The sequence below is a fragment of the Carcharhinus amblyrhynchos genome, chromosome 16, assembly GCF_965287045.1.
Source record: "Carcharhinus amblyrhynchos chromosome 16, sCarAmb.v2.hapA, whole genome shotgun sequence".
Taxonomy (NCBI): domain Eukaryota; kingdom Metazoa; phylum Chordata; class Chondrichthyes; order Carcharhiniformes; family Carcharhinidae; genus Carcharhinus; species Carcharhinus amblyrhynchos.
The window spans coordinates 24,977,553-24,990,811 of record NC_137339.1 but is presented as its reverse complement, the minus strand read 5'-3'; the positions used below and the strand labels follow the sequence as shown (position 1 = coordinate 24,990,811).

Sequence of the window (13,259 nt, the reverse complement as noted above, 5' to 3'; positions counted from 1 at the left end):
TTCATATTTTTAAGGGGGAATAAAAAGTAAGCGGGCAAGACTCAACACGGCTGCCATTTTCCCTAAGGCAGATTTGCAGATCTATTGGTCTCCCGTTTGAACAGCGACGTGCGCTACGTGCTGTAAACATTACAGTGTCAAGTTGCTGCCAGCGCTCTGATATGATTGATGGGCGGAGAAACCGGCCGGCGCGGTCTGCAAGCCCGTTCCCTCTCACTCCCTGCTGTACGGACAGATCGCAGGGGCGGGGAGGGAGGGAAAAGAGAGAAGACAGAGCCGGTTCTTCCGTGCAACTTTCTGCGGCAAGGAAAGCAACCTCAAGCAGTAGCAGCTCGCAGGTGAACTGGCCAACTAAGTGAGTAACCAATAATTTGGGTGGGTGGGTGTTGCAATAACGAAAAAAGAAGAGGCGTTACTTCTTAAATCTAATGGTATGGAGACTGGATTAAAAATAAATCGAGTGGGGCGGGACGAAGGTTGGAAATGAGTGATTTTCATGCACATGTGGGTTAAACGAATTGCAGTGGTTTGACCCAACTTTGGTTGCAGAGGGAAGGGTGGGAATGGGGTGAAGGGGTTGAAACTGGTTTTGCGCTGCCCGAGGTGGGCGGGGCTGGAAACTGGCTTTGCGCTGCCCGGTGTTGAGCGGATCTAGAAACTGGCTTTGAGCTGTATGGGGTGGGCGGGGCTGGAATCTGGCTCTTGAGCTGCCTGGGATGGACAGGTCTGGAAACTAGCGTTGCGCTGCATGGGGTGGGCGGGTCTGGAAACTAGCCTTGAAGCTGACTGCGCTGCCCGGGATGGACGGATCTGGAAACTGGCTTTGCGTTGGCCGGAACGGACGGGTATGGAAATTCGCCCGTGCACTGCCCGGGATGGGCGGGTCTGGAAACTGGCTCTTGCGCTGTCCGGGGCGGGACGTCGCTGAGTGACATGTGGCTACACCAGCCGCGTGCCTTGTTGCTAATGTCAGCGTTCGAAAATGGAATGTTTATAATGTGCGTCCACCAATCGGTGTGAATGGGAGGCGGGGCGCGCGGGGGTAAGGCTGAGAGAGAGGGGCGGGGACGGGCCGGTGCCGGAGAGAAGCAAAACAATTGTGATCAGCAGCAAGGCGGGCTTGTAGAGAGGAGGAGGGCGGCAGCTTTCCTTCCCCCTCTCTCTCTCACACACACACCCCCTCCTCTGCAAACACCCTCCTTATCCAACAGGAATGTAAAAAAAATGCATTAGCCTTTTTGCTAAACGCTTTAGTTTAACTAGTCTTCACCCCCGCCCCCCTTTTCTCCTGTCTCTCCCACCCCCTTCAAAAAAAAGACTATGAGCTCCAAACGTCTGAGCAAAAAATGCAAAGTTGTAGGTACAAAGGTTTGCGCGCCAAGTTCAGCCGGCGAAGTCAGAGTCTCTGGAGTGATTCAGGCTTGTAAGAACGACCCCGCGGGCAATAATTCATACACAATCATGCTAGATGATGGCTCTCTCAGAGAGTATGCAGAAGAAGAAATAATCTGCATCGATGGGAAAGGAAAGCCCAGATATAATCAGAAGGTATTTAAGCATCCTCTGTTAACTTTTTTTTAAAAAAAAACAGCTTCGACCGTTTGCAAATTTAGTGCATGCTTTCATTTGTCTTTTCTTTATTTGCAATCAGACATATTGCTTTTTATATTTTTGGAATATATTGCAACTAAGATGGCGCCTGAAGTGCACGTCCAAAGTTTAAAGAGAGCAAGGAAGCCGGTATAATTAAATGCCCATCCCGTTGCAAGCAAAAGTAAACGCCGGCACCACCAGAAAAAATAAACAATGTTTCACCATTATTAATTATCAGTAATGGTCCAGTCTTTGAAAGAAAGCACTCCTGTCATGATAAAGTATATTCCTGAGGGGTGGAACTGTCTGAGCAACTTTGCCAATTGTGAACTTTAAATAATTGGACACTGAGTTATGTGTAGTTTTGCCTTGCCAACAGGCATTGCCCGCAAGTTTTTTTAGTTTTAGGAGTGGGGAAACCAGCGTGCATTCCTTTTTTATTTTGAAGAGTTTTTTTTTAAATAGAGGAGGAGCAAGGAAGACAAAAAAAATGACAGCTCTCGGGTTTTGTGAATTTTCAGATGCTTCTGAATTGCAAAGGCAGCGAAGCAGTTGAGGAAGGAGACAGGAGCCATGTCCCTTTAAGATCCCCAGAGCCACGCGGTCTGACAGCCAGGAGAGCAGAGGACCGGTATCTGGAAAACAAATGTAACAGGACTCGAGAAGTGGAGAAGGAGCCTGCGACCCGCCCCCCTGGCTCGGTGTCAGAACACAAACGCCTCCTCGCTTCGGCAAACATCGACGTTCCTCAGAGGTAGGGGTTTGTGTTGGTTTTTTTGTTTCGCAATCTTGAGTTGCTTCTCGGACGTCTAGGAAAGGATTGCAACCTCAAATTCAACTAACCCATGCACTGAACAAATATCCTTTGCACCGCTCCCCCCCCCCCCCACCACCACTTTAAATTTTGTTTATTATTGTCACAAGTAGGCTTACATTAGCAATGCAACGAAGTTATTGTGAAAACCTCCCAGTTGCCATGCTCTGACGCCTGTTTGGGTACACTGAGGGAGAATTTTAGCATGGCCAATGCACCTAACTAGCCAGTCTTCTGGACTGTGGGAGGAAACTGGAGCACTTGCAGGAAACCCATGCACACGTGGGGAGAACATGCAGACTTCGCACAGGACCCAAGGGTGGAATCGAACTTGGGTCCTTGGCGCTGAGGCAGCAATTTTAATCTATGCCAACATTTGAGTGCATGTCAGCTAAAATGAAGATGTTTGTGCACAAACACGCACATGCCTTATATTAAATTGATCTTTCTCTATTCCCTAGCTATGACTGTAACAGCACATTCTGCACCCTTCCTTTTCCTTCCCTATTTACTCTGAGCAGTATGCTTTATATGTATAGTGCACAAGAAACAAAACTTTTCACTATATCCCAGTACATGTGACAATAATAAATCAAATCAAATCCAGAGCTAAGCTGTGTTCTCTAGACCGCAAATAATTACTTGCAATGCAATTGAAAATCAAGCCAACGTACATAACCATTGTACTTATTATTTGTTGAAATTTTAAAAATCATTTGACTCTTTCATAGTTAGAAGGTCTGTCATTGTATACTTCGATTTTTGTCATGCATTGCTATTAAGTTTAAATTGCATATAATATTGTGGCCAAATGTTAGTTTGTCAATTTTTTTGGAGCATTATTTGGATTGTTAGGTCCTTCAGTCATGAACTGTCAGCAGCATTCTATGCTAACTGATGTTGCTGTGACTCCATTGTGCATTTTTCTGTAATATTGATTAAGGCGTCCACTTGAATACTGAAGTGATTAAAATATGAGATTAAGTGGCTGGTCCTTGCAGATGAATTAATACACTACCTGAAAAGGGTGACTACATAAAAGACAAATGTATGGTTACACATTGCTTTCAGTAAAGCAACGGAGTAGTTTCTTGGATGCAAAGCAAGTAGCACCTACAGATCATTCAACGGTTCAGATTTTAGAAACGCAGAAAATGAGAGAAAATCCATTAATTTGACATGTTGACATTAGAGAAAACTGGTTAGTTGGTGTTGGAGAAGCATTAGTTCTGTGGCCAGACAAATGGTTGCTGAAGTATTCCAGATACTGAAGCAGCGAAGTCCATGAGGATTCCAGTAGTGATAAGTGATTTGTGTACTGTTCTGTATAAAATGCTAAAATATTTATGACCGCATTTCAAAATACTCTTAAGAACTTGCATGCTGCATTTAGTAAAGCCTCACTAATTGATGGGTGTGAATGTCCTGTGCTCATGATCATGTGCTCTGTCTAAAATCTTGTTTCTTTTTAAATAAAAACAGCGCACGCAGTTCTTCATCTTAATTCAGTTAATGAAAATATTCTTTTGTCTCTTCCACACTGAGATTTGAAGTAACTTCAAGACCTCCTTCACTGCCTCCAGAAGAAAGTGAAGACATGACTGGGTTTAGAGCTCATCAGAATGCCTGAAGAAACGGGATCTATGTCCAGACCTTAACCAGTTTTGGGGATTTGCATCTGTCACAAGATCCTCCATGTGGCCAACTCCTGCTGGTGTCACCCAAGTTGGCGATCCAACAAAAAAAAGTGCAGAGGAGAACTTCTGCATAGTAGATGGATTTTGTTCTTTACGCCACCCCCATCATAACCATGCTCTGGTGCAGTTATCAGGCTACTCAAAAATGTCTGTGACCAAGTACCATGAGAATATTGGATGACACATTGTTAGGCAGAACAAGTTGGCTGTGTAGCTAATCTGATCAAAATGGCCAGGGAATATGCCCCCACCCCTACTCGCCTTTCCCCACATCTCTGTGCGATTGCCATTCAGAACATTCACATTGCTTCTGAAGCCAATTATGGATTTAGTTTCAGTCCAGTTCCATAATCATCCTCGTGCTATCAAATCCATGAAATTACGTCTGAAGTGAAGGTTTTTAAGTATTTCTGCATTTTCATCTATTCCACTTCAGACATTCAGACTTAATTCATTTTCTTTGAGGAAATAACGGCAGTTATTTCATTTTTTTTCCGGGTTGATCACCTTTCCATTTCATAAGGGAAAGAGTTAGAAATTTAAAGCAGTTGCCAGTATACAAAGCTAGTTTACCTTCAATTAGCCTCAAATTGAGCCTGACCCATTTTGATCTGGGAATTTTGTTCACCGGTGGTACCTGAGAGGTGTAAACTGAGTGCAACTTCCCTTTTGGCATGTTGTTTCCACACCATGCTCTAGATCCCAGACTAACTCAGCAATACCACCGGAGATCAACTTCAAATTGAATTAAATAAAATCCAAATCAGTTTCAGAAAGCTTTTAAACATGTTGCATTCTTCCAATGTGTGGTCTTAATGCTTTGCTTGGAACATCTGAAATTTTTTCCAACTCAGATTGTAAAAAGCAAAAAAGGATAGTGTGAAGTTCCACTTTTTTGACCTTTCTACTCTCATGCTGTTGTCTCAGATTTGTCGCCTTCTAGCTCTCTAATTTATTTCATAGGATAACGTATCTCAACTTTGAGTTTGTCACTTGAAACATTTTCTACACAAATGTTGCAACTGAAATCTTTTAGTGTGCATTTAAGGTATTTCATTAATACATAGTTATGCAGATTGTCTAATTATGTATGGGACAGATCCCTTTGTGAAATGGAGCTGCTGGCGTTGGACTGGGGTAAACACGGTAAAAAGTCTCACAACACCAGGTTAAAGTCCAGCAGGTTTGTTTGGTAGCAAATACCACTAGCTTTCAGGGCTCTGCCCCTTCATCAGGTGAGTGGGGAGTTCTGATGACAAACAGGGCATATAAAGACAAGAATCAGCACTCTGTAAACTGTGTGTGTCTCTATGTGCCCTGTTTGTGATCAGAACTCCCCACTCACCTCACACAGGGGCAGAGCCCTGGAAGCTAATGGCGTTTGCTACCAAATAAACCTGTTGGATTTTAACCCGGTGTTGTGAGACTTCTTATTGTACAAATCCTTTTGCCAGGGAAAGGAAAGAATCTATTAGTAACGCTCAAGTGTTTTATTTTAGCTTGGAAGATAATTTTGTGTGGTTCCATGTTTTAAGTTTGTCATATATAAATAACACATTGAGTTTTACTTTTGCTCATAAGCAAAGAGCTGCTAATATTGAAAAAAATCATAGATGTGATTCATATTGGGTCCAGCCCCAATAATTGTTTAAACTCCCACAGAAAAATTGACCATGACTTCACACTGTTAAAACCTTAATCTGGACACATGAAGGGTGATATTTAGGTGCATATTTGTTTCAAGTTTAGAGTCATTGCAATGCAATTTTCTCTAAATTTGGATTGGATGTTAGGAACATAGGAAATTGGAATAAGATGTACAGCCCCTCAAGCCTACTCTGCTATTCAGCTAGAGTTCTGCACCCTGCCTGTCTCAGGAATCCGAGCAGGAGAGGGGTGGACAGTGGAAAGGTCCATTGATCTTGGGTGGGGTTTCCCAGTCTCGGGTTGAATGAGGCCATAAAATCCTGCTCATTGCCATTTTCCAAACTTTCTCCATGTTCTTTGAGATCTTTAATATCTATAATTCTATCAATCTGCGTTTTGAATGGGCTCAAGCCTTCACAGCCTTGTGCGTAGAAAATTCCAAAGATGTGCGAGTTAGGTTGATTGCCATGCTAAATTGCCCCTTAGTGTCCGAGGGATTAGCAGGGTAAAAATTTGGGTTATGGGAGTAGGGCATGGGTGGGATTGTTGTTGGTGCAGGCTTGATGGGCCAAATGGCCTCCTGCTCTGTAGGAATTCTCTGATTCTAAATTGCTTCTTATCTCAAGTCCTAACAACCTTCCCCCAAAGAAGCAGGGAAAACATTCTTCCTTCATCTCTCTTCTTGGGCCCTGTAAGAATTTCAAAGAAATCACCTTTCACACTTCTAAAGCCCAGTGAATATGGACCCAGTCTCAATCTCTCACAAGAAAATCTCACCAACCCTGCTACAGATGCCATGCTTACAGATTCCCTGTTCAACGGTTCCCTGTGTTTTCCCTTCTCTCCCCTTTCTTAAATAGTGGGGATACATTTGCTACTTTACAATCTACAGGAACTGTTCTATAGAATCTTGGAAGATGGCCACCAGTGCATCCACTATCTCTACGGCCACCTCTTTCAACACTCTGGGATGTAAGTCATCAATCCAGGGGATTTGTCAATTTTCAGTAAGCATTACTTGACTAACACAAATTTCTTTGAGTTCTTCATTCTTTCTAGTCTCTTTGTTCGCCAGTATTTGTGGGAGGCTATCTTCCTCTGTGAAGGCAGACACATTATTTGTTCAGTTTCTCTGCCATTTCTTTATTCCCCATTAAAAATTCTCCTTTTCTGTTGTAGTGTCCCAAGTCTGTCTTTGTTAAACTTTTCCTTTTTGCTTACCTATTTAAAAACTTAAGTCCATTTTTTAATGTTTCTCACTAGTTTCATTTTCTGGATAGGATGCTCTTGGAGAGTTAGTTAATATTAAAATGCTCCCTATCCTCAGGGCTACTACTTGGCCAACTTTCTAAACCTCTTCATTTGATCTAATACAATCTTCTCTTATTAACCATGATTTGATCACCTCTCCTGCTGAGCTTTTGTGCCTCAAAGAATGTAAATTTGTTGTAAACCTTGTATTCTTTAATATTGGTCTGTCTGCCATTATACCTTTTAATGTCTCTCAAACTGTTACAGCAGACTTGCCCCTTACAGTTTCCTTTGTTTAGATTTAAGACCCTTGTTTTGGATTGAATAATGTATTATGGTCACTCTTGTCTCTAGGCCCTTTTACAAGAAGATTATTAAATACCTCTTTCTCATTGCAGAATACTTGGGGGTGATTTTCCGACCTTGCCAGCACGATCCGCACCAGGTGCGATCCCGGAGAATAGCGTGCGATCCTGAAAATCATTTTCGTGCCTGGCACCAAACAGTTTGTGCCTCCCGGCCTCTTTCTAATGGCGTGAACATGGAGCTCACCTAAGAAGGGTGCAAGGCCGATTAGCTTATTTAAAATAGCATTTAAATATGCTTGGCCCACTCATTCCAGCACATGGAAGCCACTGGCTTTTGGGCGTGACATGATAATGGAGTCACTACTCATCTCCATCAATGAAGACCTGCTTCAGTGGTCACTTTGGGGGGGGTTCTGAGGTCATGGAAACCTCAGGATGGTTAGGGGCAAGGTTGGGCGTGGGTGGGGCTCATCTGGCACACTGGTGGTCACCATACACTCTGGCAGTGGCCACAGGACACCCTGGCAGTGCCTGTCAGGCATCACTAGTGTGGAGATAGTGGCAAGGGGGTGGGGTTGTGCTGGGGGTGGGGGATATCATGCAGAAGTGCATCGTGATGGGAGGCATGTTGAAAAATTGATTGTGGTGCGGAGCTTGCCTGAGAGACTGGCAACTGGCTCGGATCACTTCAGTACTCTTGTACTCTTGCCATTATGACACATTGGTTTCATTTTTGGGAGAATTTCACCCTTGATTTTAGAATAGCACATTTTCTGGTTGGTTCCTCAACAGACTGTTCTAGAAAACTATTGTATGATTCCAAGAATTCGTCCTCTGCGTTGGTGCCAAGTAGTTTTATCTGGACTATATGCAGATTGAAATCCCCCATGATTACTACATTATGCTTGTTAGATGCACCCCTAAATTCCTGATTTGTATTGTGCCCAACATTATCACTACTGTTTGATGGCCAAAAACACCAGCTGTCAATGTTTGCTGCTCCATACTGTATCTTAGCTCCACACTGTGGATTCTATATTTTGATCCTCTGATCTCAGATCCTCTCTCGCCAATGTACTCATCTCCTTTATTAAGAACTCCATCCCATGTCCACTTCCTCTTTATCCTCCTTAAATGTTGAATACCCTTGAATATTCAGTTTCTAGTCTTGGTCACTCTGCCACCACACCTCCGTAATAGCAATTAGAGTACATCTATTTACTATTTCCATTTGTGCCATCAATTCATCTACTTTGTTGTGTGCATTCAGATAGGATGCTTTTAAAGCTGTCTTTTTTATTATTTTCACAGCCGCTAGCTTTGTCTGCAATCACACTCTTAAGCTTGTTTGATCTGCCGCACTCAGATTATCAATTCCCTCATTGCTACCATGCGTTCTTGCTTTGACCTTCCCCTTTTTTAACTTATCGCATCTTCCTTCACTTGATCACATCTTCCTTTGCTTAAAGGATGACCTAATATTAAGACTCACCTGTTATGACCTAATGCCTCCAAAATAAAACTAATATATTATCTCTTCCAGGGTATAACATGCTGGTGTCACATTGAGGTGTGGCTCTATGTTCAGCCTGCACCACCACTGCAAATGTAACTATTATGGCATAATGGCACAACTGCACCCTGTGACTGCTAAAAGGTACCCTTGTTGAGCAACTGATGCTTTCACCTTGGGAACAATTGTCCAGTGAAATTAATCACACTCAAATTTAGGATCACCTTATTCCTCTAATACATCATATTTAACCTAACTGAACTTCATGCAAATTCTTGTATGCAAAGTTGTTTCAAGTGTTGTGTGAATGGGGGTATGTAATTTGAATTTAGGTGTAGTTTAGCAAATTAAGTCTTTCAGTAATGTTAATATTTGCAGACAGTTTTATATATAAATGCACAACAGGAAACTTTCCTGTGAAGTGTTAACATACTTCACAGATTTCCAAACATTTCACTATAGCAATCCTCTCATTTCTTGAGGGTATAGAATCCCAGCAGTGCAAAAGGAGGCCATTTGGCCCATCGAACCTGCATTGACAACCATCCTACCCAGGCCATATCCTTGCAGCCCCTCGTATTTATCCTGCTAATCCCCCTGACATTAAAGGGCAATTTAGCATGGCCAATTCACCTAATCTGCACATCTTTGGACTGTGGGAGGAAACCGGATCACCTGGATGAAACCCACACGGACATGGAGGGGGGGGGAATATTCTATGATCCTATATGCCTAATATCTACACACAGTCATTTGAGACTGGAGTTGAACCCAGGTCCCTTTTGCTGTGAGGCAGTAGTGCTAACCACTATGCCATTGTGCCACCCCTACATTCTCTCTACATAGGCTGTTCCTAAACCTTACAACCCCTGTCCTGTTATGCATGTTTTTAAAATTCATTCTTTGGGCATGGGTGTCATTTGGCAAGGCTGACATTGTCCATTCCTAGTTGCTCTGAGAAGGTGGTACAGCCTGCAGGAGTTTGAATGTACTTGCACAAATTTGGAAGGTAGTGTGTTCTAGGATTCTGGCACAGTCAGGATGAAGGAATGATGATGTAGCTCTAAGCTGGGGTGGTGTCTGACTTAAGGGAAGCTTGGAGTTGGCATTGCTCCCATGCATTCTGCTGCTCTTGTGCTTTTAGACGGTGGAGGTTGAAAGTTTCTGCTAAGGAAACATCGAAGAGTTGGCAGTGTATTGATACTACACGCTCTATCCATGGATTAGTGGACAGTCTGCTAATGACCTTGTTTTGGATGGCATTTCATGCTTGAGTATTCTTGGAGCTGTAAAATTTTGGCTTGTCGAGAATATTTCATCTCAATCCTGATTTATGCCTTTTAGCTGATTGTGAGACTTATTTGGGGAGATGAATGGTATGTTGCAGACTGCCCAGCCTGCTGTTGTTGCTTCTGAACTTTTGGCTGGTCTCAAGAGCTTCTGGTGACCAGCAAGATATTGACAGCAATGCCTATCATGAGATCAATAGTGTTGTCATTTAAAGTAAAGGTAAAATGTTGGTACTGTCTCATGTTGAAGGAAGTCATTGCTCATCTGTCACCTGAATGTTATTTTTCCCTTCTGAACTCGAGTCTGGATGGTGCACCTGAGCACAGATCACTTTGTTATCTGAAAAATTGCAAATGAGGCTGATTATCAGCAAACAGACCCTCATTTGATCTTATGGACGGAAAGTTACTGAGGAAACAGTTGAAGATACAAGTTATGTCCTTCATCAGTCCTCGGGGCCGTTTTGTGTTTCACATTTCGGATAATTCTGTATTTAGTATACCACCTGTAGGCCTAGCCCTACTTACATTTTGGCCCACTGAATCTGCTCCAACAACAACTTCCACTTAAGGTGTGTTAACCCCATTTTCCTACATGGGTTCCAGAACAGGGAATATTAAGAGACCTCAAAGGCCCACCCATATATAACCTGAAAGGTGGTAAGACTTTAGACCTCATTTACCCCGCCTTAGTCACATCCCTGAGGGAAGCACAAAAGAGAACTACTCACTCTTCCTCCTCACAATACCTGGTGCGCTGTCACACAGATAACCCCCTGGTCTCCAATGGGCTTGATCATCACCCTTGTTAACCACTGCCACTGTAGGCATTTACAGAATATTTTGGAATTATACCCAATGCAGTACACAACCCCCCCCAGCCCACGGCCCCTCTTTACCTCCAAGTTTCTCCTTCCCACTTCCCTGCCTCCCCCCCACCCACCAATGTACCTTTCGTACAAAACAACCCCCCTTTTCCTTTTCTCATCCCACCACGTAAAAACACCTCCATCCACCCCTGCCCCAAAAAATGACTACCATGAATAAAAATGGAAAGCTCCAGGGGACAAGACAACAAGCCACAATATAAGAGCGAGGCATCACAAGGGGCAACAAGAGTTGAGCGTGAGCTGAACGAAAAGTGGCAGAGCAAGAAGAAAAGTGGACGTGTCCCGCTCTGTCCAACCCCAAAAACCTACTTGCATCACAATGGTTGAAGCCCAGGCTAGTTATAGTCTAAACAAACTAAAATGGCAAGAAAAGTAAAATGTCTCACCGGACGATAAATACAGGGTACCTATAATTTTCTATCTGTGGTACCATCTTTGATTATGATCTATGGAGAGGGTTTGCAAGACTAAAAAGTGCAAACAAACAATTAGTCTTCCTCTATTAAAGGGTAGATCTGGTCAGCAAGGCTCTTGTTGACTTGGGTCAGAGACTCCCCATGCTACAGGCAGCTGAGGTTCAAAGTGTGGATGTGTTCGGTTTTCAGATTTATGGAGAAAATATACTTGACCAGCACTTCGACCTTGGATAGTGACTTGAGGAATACCTGCTAAGGATGACCTCTATCAATGTTGATTACCCGTTATATTTTCTATTAGGACGGTTGGGTGTCATCATCCATTTTATATTAGTTTCCACCACTTGCACCATCTTTGTTTTGGTAGTTGCCTATTTCAAGAAAATGTTAACAAATCAGCGTACCATCAATTGTGAAGATATTACTTAACTTACTAAACATGCCAGATATTTTGTCCAGTTCCGTACCAGTCATTTTTTTACTAGTTGTATCCAGTCAGCTTTGATAGTGGTATGTTATGTGCACTAATAAGAATACACACAGGTGAAAACCATTGATTGAGTATGTGATTTGAGCATTTATAAAGGGGGCTTTTTCTCGCTGGGACATACTCCCATCAAGAGTAGCACCTATCAAGAGAGGACCACTGCTCAAGAATCTGCATCTCCCCCAATAGGGGTTCATGTGGCTGGCAGAAGAGGGGGCTTCTGATGGGAGGATTTCCATGAGGTGGGGTCTTCCCCTTTTCCATCAGGGATTTGACATGGAGGATGTTGCATGTGACAGTCCAGTGCAGTAAAAGGTTATGATGGATCCCAGGCTGCCTGTCCTTTTTGAGGAGTTCATGCTGACATAGGTTGTGCAATGTTGCAGCCCTTTTTATTTGAGGGAGGCGCTTCTCAAGTTTTGCTTGCACTTAAGCCCCATGCTGCTAATCTTAACTAGCCTGGTCACCTAGTTGGGGAAGGAGAGCATATTGGAGGGTCTGACTCTAGGTCAAGGTGGCCATAAACAGGTTCATTCAACTGGACTGCCTGTCTTCTGCTCCTGGTGGGTCCTGCAGAATCTGAAGTCCGATATCTCCATGCAAAATTGCCATTTTAATTTAATTTGTCTAAAAGTTTTGTTATTGCTGAAGTGCCCTTTTTAAGGGCTGGTTCTTTGGTTAGTTTACTTCGTTAATTTGGTAGACTCAGACGAGTGTAAGGCAGTAGCGGGGAACCTGCTTGCCAAGGGCCACATGCCATTCATCTGGATTCTGAGTGCAGCCCACAAGACGTTTTGTTGATCGTTATCACGCACAGGTTTGCCATATTCTGCTGATTTCCATCTGTGTAACTTTTTTTTTCCTACTGGTATAACTGAAGTGACATTCACAGAAAGCAAGGGCAAATGGAATTAGGTGCATGCTGATTGTTCACATTGGATGCATCCACCAAAGTGTAAGTATTCATTTTACTTTTATGTTTTGAGGTTGATAGTTTGATTTGATATGTAAATGATTAAGCATTTGCTACAACTCGTTACGAAATATTCAGCATGTATTAAATGTCTTTATTCTTAATCATGGGGTCATGGTTAACGAATGAGCCTGATTTCCATCTTGTGGCCCACTGAAATGGAGGGCTGTCCGTGCTGCCCATTCACTAGCCTAGGTTGCTCATCACTGGTGCAAGAGACACAAAAATGTTATTTTAACTTAATTTTGTAAGTTTCCATTAAAGTTTTATATTTATTACGAGTGCCTCTTTAAGGAGTTGATTATTTAGTGAAATTATGACAATACCCCATGGTATAAAGAGACACTTTTGGGACGCTGTTTAGGGAGGAGGTAGACATAT

General features: G+C 42.9%; 1 protein-coding gene across 2 annotated transcripts in view; it reads left to right on the top strand.

The window, feature by feature from the left end:
* The first annotated feature begins 222 nt into the window (after positions 1-222).
* LOC145353901 (zinc finger protein 704-like) overlaps positions 223-13,259 on the top strand; it is a 107,450-nt gene continuing 94,413 nt past the window's right edge. The window contains exons 1-2 of one of the 2 annotated variants that reach the window (XM_080204870.1): positions 223-355; positions 2,115-2,347. In XM_080204870.1, the coding sequence (XP_080060996.1) occupies positions 2,115-2,347 (233 nt within the window). In that variant the 5' untranslated portion in view covers positions 223-355. Of the gene's footprint in view, positions 356-1,148; positions 1,549-2,114; positions 2,348-13,259 lie in introns of those variants that run through there. The other variant, XM_080204869.1, reaches the window with a different exon arrangement.